The 8,286-nt window shown below is 35.1% G+C and overlaps 2 protein-coding genes across 4 annotated transcripts; one reads left to right on the top strand and one right to left on the bottom strand.

Moving 5' to 3' along the window:
• LOC112800663 (NEDD8-conjugating enzyme Ubc12) lies at positions 1-3,179 on the top strand. Of its 3 annotated transcripts, none has more exons than XM_025843016.2 (6): positions 1-249; positions 1,061-1,173; positions 2,061-2,169; positions 2,386-2,464; positions 2,607-2,723; positions 2,803-3,179. In XM_025843016.2, the coding sequence occupies exons 2-6, from the start codon at positions 1,065-1,067 to the stop codon at positions 2,938-2,940; spliced, it is 552 nt and encodes a 183-aa protein (XP_025698801.1). In that variant the 5' UTR covers positions 1-249; positions 1,061-1,064; the 3' UTR covers positions 2,941-3,179. The 3 variants fall into 3 exon arrangements, with proteins under 3 accessions (XP_025698801.1, XP_025698803.1, XP_025698802.1); XM_025843018.3 differs by having other exon boundaries at positions 14-919; XM_025843017.3 differs by having other exon boundaries at positions 60-364.
• A 302-nt stretch (positions 3,180-3,481) lies between these two features.
• Positions 3,482-7,358, bottom strand: LOC112800662 (uncharacterized). Its single transcript, XM_025843014.3, has 4 exons — positions 6,708-7,358; positions 4,954-5,577; positions 4,621-4,796; positions 3,482-4,481 (listed from the first exon to the last, which is right to left on the bottom strand). The coding sequence occupies exons 1-4, from the start codon at positions 6,788-6,790 to the stop codon at positions 3,880-3,882; spliced, it is 1,485 nt and encodes a 494-aa protein (XP_025698799.1). The 5' UTR covers positions 6,791-7,358; the 3' UTR covers positions 3,482-3,879.
• Between the last annotated feature and the right edge of the window lie 928 nt (positions 7,359-8,286).

Below are 8,286 nucleotides of genomic sequence, written 5' to 3' on the forward strand. Positions count from 1 at the left end.
AGAAAAAGCAACATATTCATTCTAAAAAAATAAATAATAATAAAAAAGGGCTAATGCACATTGATGATGAAAAATTGAAGACGCACCCAAATAATGAAGCCTTTTTGTGGGGCGAAAGAAAGAAAGAGATAATAGAGACTTAAAAAGGTTACTACTAATTGGATTTGTGCAGATACATAAAACGAGACTCAGCTGCGGAAATCCCCACCCAAACCCGAACCCACCTCTCTGCGCTCTTTCATCAAACAGGTTCCTTTCATACAAATCTTGTTCCTCCATCACCTTCTTCTTCTTCTCCCCACCTTTCAATTATTCATCCCCTCGATTTTCTGCAACTTGTCTCTTCTTCCTTCATTTCAGATTTGTGCGTAGATTCCCCGATCCCCGCCTTACGTTTTTTATTTTTTAGGGTTTTTTCGTATTCTTATCTCTTAATTGCTTCGCCATAATTTAGTTACCATTTTGATTGAAAGGGACTTCTTTGTTGTTATTTTACAATATCAAGCATGTTACTTTCGTCTTTGATGCTAGTTTACAAACACCGTAATTTGCAATTATTTTGTTATCAGATCACAGTTGCCTTTTAATTGAACAGCATCTGCTGACAGTTCATTATTTGAATATTTTTTTTATGCGTAATCTATTGCAAATGAACAGAAGAAGAAAGCGGTAGTTGCTGGTAGGATTGCGGAGCTTAAGACTATGTTTGCAAATTAATGATAATAATAAAAAGAACTTTATTTTTCCTCTGGGTGACTCAGATTTTTATGCTATAAAAGTTCTGATCATGTTCATATTGCAAGTCTAAGCCTTTCATAGAGATGGAGACAATTACTCGGGGGATTGATTCTCGATAGATAATTGTGAAGTCAAAAGCATAAAATAGTTGGTTCCTCTGGTACTTTTGATCAGACTCAGTGTAGGCAGACTTACCTGCTTGCTGTCCCTTTTTTTTTTTTCTCTGATGGAATTTTTTTTTTCCTGTGATAGTTAATAATTTCATAATTTGCTGGTCTATTATTTAATTTTTGTGATTCTAGAGTTGATTTCCGTCTTGTAGGACTATGATCAAGCTTTTTAAAGTAAAGGAAAAGCAGAGAGAACTTGCAGAAAATGCAAGTGGTGGAGCACCCGTGAAGAAGCAAAGCGCCGGCGAGTTGCGCCTTCACAAAGGTTTCCTGTCTTTTTCATTTTTCAAGTTGGATTTTTTTTTGGCCTGTTTGTCATGGCCAAATTCGTGTGCGACTGCACTTTCGATCTACCCTAAACCCACTCACTTTATTCAATCTACCCCTTTCAAGCAAAGGACGGAGGAAATGAGGGGAACAAAGTGTTCTACTTCTATTGTTTACTGTTTAGCTTGATCTGATGTAGATTCTGAGCTGTAAAATTTAATGACTAAAAGGTTCTTGGATAACTTAGTAACTTGAATTTGTCAAAGGATTTTGTTGGGGATTGGCTTCTTGGGGCATGAAGGAGTGTTGTAGATAAGGCGAGCTAGAATAGATTTCTTGAGTGTCATGATGGTTTATTTTTAGAGAACAGAAGTTGAAAGATTCTAATTTAGTGTTTCATCCACAAGATAATCTGAGTTTATATAGGATGAAAATGAAAAGCATGGATAACTAAAATAGTTGCCATTTGATTTAATGATTTTGGCTAAGCTCTGCATTTATTATAAAAAAACACTTTGTTTATTAAGGGTATTGCAACGAATAATGAATATCTGGCATCTTGTTGCATTTTTGCTCTTAGTTGTACTGCCTTAGTTTTGCTTCTGCATTAGTTGTGCAGCAAAATGTTCTTAACTGTTGCTACTATTTGCCAACAATGATTTACTTCTGACATTGATGTATTTTTTAATATTGAAATATAGTCAGTAATCAACAATATAAAATACAAATGAGTTATGAGCTCACTAATTCAATTGTGATATCATTTCAAGGTGTGTCTTAGTTGCTGGTCCTGATATATTATTGTTCCAGATATTTGTTGAACAAGTTTTTTCCTATGTTATTTTGTTATAGAAATTTTTGTCACACTACTCATGCATGTTTCAGATATAAGTGAGCTGAATCTTCCAAAATCTTGTACCATACAATTCCCCAATGGCAAAGATGACTTGATGAACTTTGAAGTTACAATTCGACCTGATGATGGTTATTACTTGTAAGGAAGTTTCTGTTATTGGCACATTATTTTAAACTCGACAAAACAGATTCTTACTGACAGCTTTGATTTTCCTCTGGCTTGTTCTTATTTTATTTTGTTATTTTTAATGCTAAATAAAATGTATAATTCATTGTGATTTTTTTTCCATTCCTCCAAAATGAAAACAGAATAAAATCCTCAATATTCTCCACTATTTTTGTTTTGTTGTTGCAGAGGTGGTATATTTTTGTTTTCCTTCCAAGTATCTCCCATATATCCGCATGAAGCACCAAAGGTTAAGTGCAAGACAAAGGTAGGATGGACTTGATTTTTGTTTATATTGTATTTCAATCTTCATATTGTACATAGTAGTTTTGGTTGTGGTCTATATTTGTAGTTATCCTATTCTATTTCAGCTTCAGAAACTGATTTATTACTTTATCTTTTATATGAAGGTTTACCATCCAAATATTGATTTGGAAGGAAATGTTTGTCTTAACATCTTAAGAGAAGATTGGAAACCTGTCCTCAATATAAACACGGTTATTTATGGCTTGTATCATCTATTCACGGTATGGCTATAGTTATGTCCTCATTGGGTTTTATTATCTTTGTAAAGTTTAGACTATAATCTCTATAACTTGTGAGCAGGAACCAAACTATGAGGATCCACTGAATCACGATGCTGCTGCTATGTTGAGAGAGAACCCAAAATTGTTTGAATCTAATGTGAGGAGGGCCATGGCTGGTGGATATGTGGGGCAAACCTTTTTCCCACGTTGTATCTAGACTGAAGCTCGACGCCTGTTAAAATTTACTATCAATGCTTGAAGGCCCATGGTTTGTAAAATTGATTCTAAAATTGGGATTTTCCTTTCATCAGTCTGTTATTTTCCTTGCAAAGACCACCAAGCGCATCTTAAAGCCAAACAGATGGAATGCTATTGTAACTTCTGTGCGTTAATTGAGTGTTGACAATGAAATGTTATTCTAAAGGGGACCAAGCAGAAAATGGGTTCGGTGATCAATACTTGTCTCTTATCTCCCTTGCATTTTCTGTTTGATTTATTGTTTACTATTTTCCTTGTCTCTCCAACTGCGTAGCATATCCCGAAAGGGCTCAGAAGCCTTTTATGGGTGTGAAATGTGAAGTATATCTAATACGTAAACAAGGTGAATAGATGTGAAATTCCCTAAAACATGCAGCTATTAAGCTGAATACAATGAAATTTCTTTTTGAGGTTTTTGTCGATAGGCCGAGTGAAGTTATTAATTTCAGCAGTGACCAAAACATAAAAGTATAATTGTGTATACAGAGTGCAAAAACACAGGAGGATAACAAAATGATATTATCAATTAACAGTGACCACAAGTTACATATCCTCAATTTGGTATGGTGTTAGCTAAAGAACCTATTGAAAATTTCTGATCAGTTCAAGCCATAATTGCCATCGCAAGAATATTATAAGCGCCGGAACAAATTTCTGATCCTCCCAGCCAGATTTGTCATCTCAAGAGTGAAGGAGTTCCTTCATCAGTAAGAAGCCTCCAATATAAAAGGACAAATGATGTCATTATATTGTTTGGAGATGGTTTCAGCTTCCAAATGTTGAGTTACTGCAAAAGGTGATAGCGTTGATTTAAAGTCCAATTGAGACACCGCAAGTCTCAGAAACAGTGGACAGTTTCACATGATCAACCAATATTAACTATACAACCAGTTGACTCTCAAATCATCATCTCCTGCTCTTTCAAAGCGACCATTCTAGCATTTTCGCGGTCCCGCTTGAATATGTAGTAGAGTGGTGTGTAGCACAAACAGCACAATCCAAATGGAATTGCCATCATTGAAAGAAGACCCTTGGACAAAGCCAGAGCCTCCGGTGAAGATCCTTTAATAGGATCAACAGACTTTGCATTGTAGCCAAATATTTTCTCAGATAGAATTCCAACCAGTGGAGCCGCAACCGAGGAAAACGAGCCTTCGAAAGCTCGATCAAATGCATAAATCATGGTCCTATGTTTGACAGGGACTACCTCAGCAAACATAGGGGCATTTGCAGCCGAACCGTTCCAGCTTATAGTTAGACCCATCAGAAACAGGGTGACAGAAAAGGTGAGGTAACTACTTACAGACTGAGGGATCACCTTAAGGAGAAACCATGAGAATGGAATGCCCATAAAGGCGCTGAACTGTGCACACATGATTCGACCAGAATGAGGGTACACTTGTGACAGTTGATCAGCTATTGATCCACCCATGAAGGACCCCATTGCACAACCAATAGCAAAAAGGCTGAGGAGTGTTGCTGAACTGTTATTATCAAACCCTGCACATTGAACCAATTCATCACATGACAAGAAGTACTGATAAAGTTTGAAATATTTGTACAGCTTATTACTTTATCAGTGAACTTGATACAACAAAAAATATAACTTTGGAATGTTGTAATAGAGACTCAAGCTCACCAATTAGTTCGAACCACATTGTGAAGAACACCATGGCAGTCCATGGTAGTGACCCAATAATGCCCTGTAACACAATGATTTGAAATGTTTGCACTTTGATCACAGCTTTTGTGGCAGCACAAGAGTCCATCCATATTGATGCTGCACTTGCATTGCCTTTATAGATACCTTCATCCCTGATGAAAACACAGATCAGATTTAACAATAATTATACATGAAATGGATATAAAGCATTTAGTTGAGTCACGAGGATGAAAACAATACTAAAGGTAATTAGGAGGTTAAAATGCTAGAAAAGATTGCCAAATGTGAGAGTTATATGAAGTCATTTACCTATCTAAACTGTCAGTAGCATCATGAATGGTGGTAGATCTTTTTCTTGGATCAACCACATAAAGTAAAACAAGGAGTCCAATCGATGCACTCAAGGTTGCCATCAAAACAAAAGCACATCGCCACCCTTGTATCCCCCAAAACTGCTTCCCAGCCATGACTGTGGCCAAAACACCGCCTCCTATGCCTCCTAAGTTACCAATAAGGCTTAATAATCCAAATCCAGTTCCCCTCACACCATCCTTGTAGCTATCAGCAATGAAAGACTGTAGTGCTGGAATCACTATTGCCAAACCAAAGCCATTTATAGCTCTCCAGAATGCAACCTGCATAAAATCGTGGCAAGCGGCAACGGCTGCTGTAGATAAAGCCCAGCAAAAAGTTCCCATTGCAAGAATTACAGGGCGATCATAGTTTAGAACAAGTATTCCAGCCAAGGGGGATGATAGTCCTTGAACAAAGTTCCTTATGAATGTGAGGTAACCCAAATCAGATGGTCCGGCATTAAATGCTTCGCTAACTTCCTTGTAGACAGATGGAAGAAGATTTTCATCGGCTTTCTCCATGATAGCTGCCAGGTTGATAAGAATGAGCGAGAGAGACACACCGAAAATCTGTGTTGTCCTGTCACATGGCAAGGCCAATATAAAACACCACAAATGAGGCATAGCTGCAAATCACTATTTCAGATTATGCAAAGTTAGATGAAGAATGACGCTATGCCATTTTAAGAATGATATTTGTTACTCTACATCATCATCCGATGATCTGTTTTATTACAGCAAAAGTCCATGTTAAGAATGATGTCTGTTCTTCCCATTTAAGAACATGCAAGAGACTGTTGAGCTAGCTATTAAATTTTTAACAATTATATTGGTGTTTCTAACAGAACTTTTTTTTCACATACAAGCACTACCTACATTACACTCTTTAGGTGCAATTGTTCCTAATGCAGGATCCTTGTGCACTACACTGTCCCTCTTATATATATGTACTGTGTTTCTACCTTCATGTCAGGAAATCTCATGACAAGAAAATTAGTACAAAATTTGAGTGCTGCAGACTTACATAAAACTCTACTCCAGAATTCTGAAGCATATAAAAGCATTCCTTTGTTATTATGCTAAAGAGGAACCTAGCTTTGCAATCTATGCATATTCACTATTACAAGTTTGCGGTTATCTTGTTCATGGTTAACTTTTGTCATAAGCCTATCAAAACCAAAGCTAAGGAAAGAAGTACTCTTATGTTATTATGAACAACAGGGGCCCTAACAGAGAGTAGTCATTGGTGCACAAATTACACCATCTATTAAAATGATCCTCATGTATCTCAGATCTGCTTATGGTACATAAAAAAAAAAAAGAAGGAAAACTGCAGCTAGAGAAAGTGTTAATCCTTAAGAACTGAAGGAAATGGTTGATGAAGTTTACTTTTACATTCAGGTTCTATACCTTTCCAATATATGAATGAATCCGATTCCATAATTACTGTAAAACAAAATCAGAGTTGTGTTTGGGAAAATGGAAGTGTTCTGGACATAGTAGAATTCAAATAAAAGTTGAAAAGTCAAAGGCATAAATATCATAGATTATATTCCAAATAAATTAGAGATAGCTTCAACAAGTATATCCTGGAATCAGGGATTCGTCTATCCAATCTCCATTTTCTATTATTCTTTTTCCGTATGAAATGAAATCAACGTCTAATCGAAAATAAACTCCGAGAGAGAGAGGGAGGGAGGGAAAACTCACTTCATGATTTGAGAATGTTTGAGACTGGGAATGCGAGATTTGGATGGAGAAAGAGCGCTATGTCTTTGAGTCCGAATATGCATCAGGTTGAATTTGACGAATGAAAACGGCAAGTCAACGTGTAATTAAGAACACGAATCGGATCTCACGCTCTTCGGTTTCAACTCCTTTCCCAAATACTATTACTAAATTTGAAACCACCAACACCAACAAACTTAACTGAACAAATACTTTCTCTTTATTTTATTTTAAAACAGTAACATAGGCACTGCCACAATATTATTGTTATCTCCGAACCGAACTAAAAAGACGAGCGAAAGGAACGAAGGATAAATCAAACTGTCTCAATAGTGAAGCCAATCACACCTATCCTCTTAGACTCTGCCACTTCTACTGTGATTTTAATTCAACTTTGATTTTCATTACTTCTAATTTGACTCTCGAGTCATACGTGGAACCCTTTGCCTACGCTAGCGTTTTCCTCCAAAATTTGTATAATTTCTAACTTGAATTCCCAATATATGTTAATATTATTTATTTCAGGAAGCTACAGATGTACAAGGAATTATATGATATGATGGTATTGCTGCGGAGGAAGCCAACTGAGCCAATCAGAGTCTAACTGTCTAAGACTCGCTCTATATTTTTTTTTTTTCGTCTAATATAATATGAAAAAGTCTAAAGTTATAGAGACTTTCTGAAAGTACAAGTTTTGTATTTTACTTTTGATAAATAAAAGAATATTATGTGTTCATATTTATAGTTTTTAAAAAATAAAAATATTTTTATAAATATTTAAGATAGAGTTTTTAAAAGATAGTTTGTATTTATTAAAATTAAAAAATTTAATATAATCTTATATTAATTAATATCTAAATTTAATTTTCATGCTAATGTTATTATAATATTTTTAAAATTTAAAAATTATTTTATTATACGTATTTATTATTATTTGTATTTATTGACGATCATTTTTTATTAATTTTATCGAATATTACAACTTTTAAAAATTTATATTTTAAAAGTTAGTTTTATAAGTTATTTTTATAAAATAAAAGTTTTATCAATCAAGTCGTATTTTATCGAAATTAGTCTCTCTTTTTTTTTTTTTATATTGTCGAAATTAGTCTCTCTAATTTTTTTTTCTCCTTTGCAACAGAACATCTCTTCGGGCCTTTTGTGGCTTTTTCTTCAGAGTTCAGAGTGACCCTTTTATCTTTCCAAATCGTTAAATAGAATAAATGGGCCTAGCAAGCCCAGTATTACGTGGGCAAGCAGGAACCCTTAACTCGAATGCAACTCCAATATCTCTTGGTACTTGAAGCATCAACCTCCGCATATTGAACCTTTTAATATTTTATGGCGTTTTCTGTTAACTCAAGGTTTTGGTAAGAAGCTGCCGAGAGGCTAGCTACCTTCGATTTTGGATCATCATATTCTTTTATGAAAAATGTTTAGGCCATTAATTTAGTCGCCAAATTAATGTGATGTATGTAATTGGTTACTTTTTGATAAACAAGTGAACTTTATGAGTTGTTTTATTCCAGTTACCACCATGCATTATAGATTAAATTCTGGT

Source organism: Arachis hypogaea, chromosome 5 (assembly GCF_003086295.3).
Source record: "Arachis hypogaea cultivar Tifrunner chromosome 5, arahy.Tifrunner.gnm2.J5K5, whole genome shotgun sequence".
Taxonomy (NCBI): domain Eukaryota; kingdom Viridiplantae; phylum Streptophyta; class Magnoliopsida; order Fabales; family Fabaceae; genus Arachis; species Arachis hypogaea.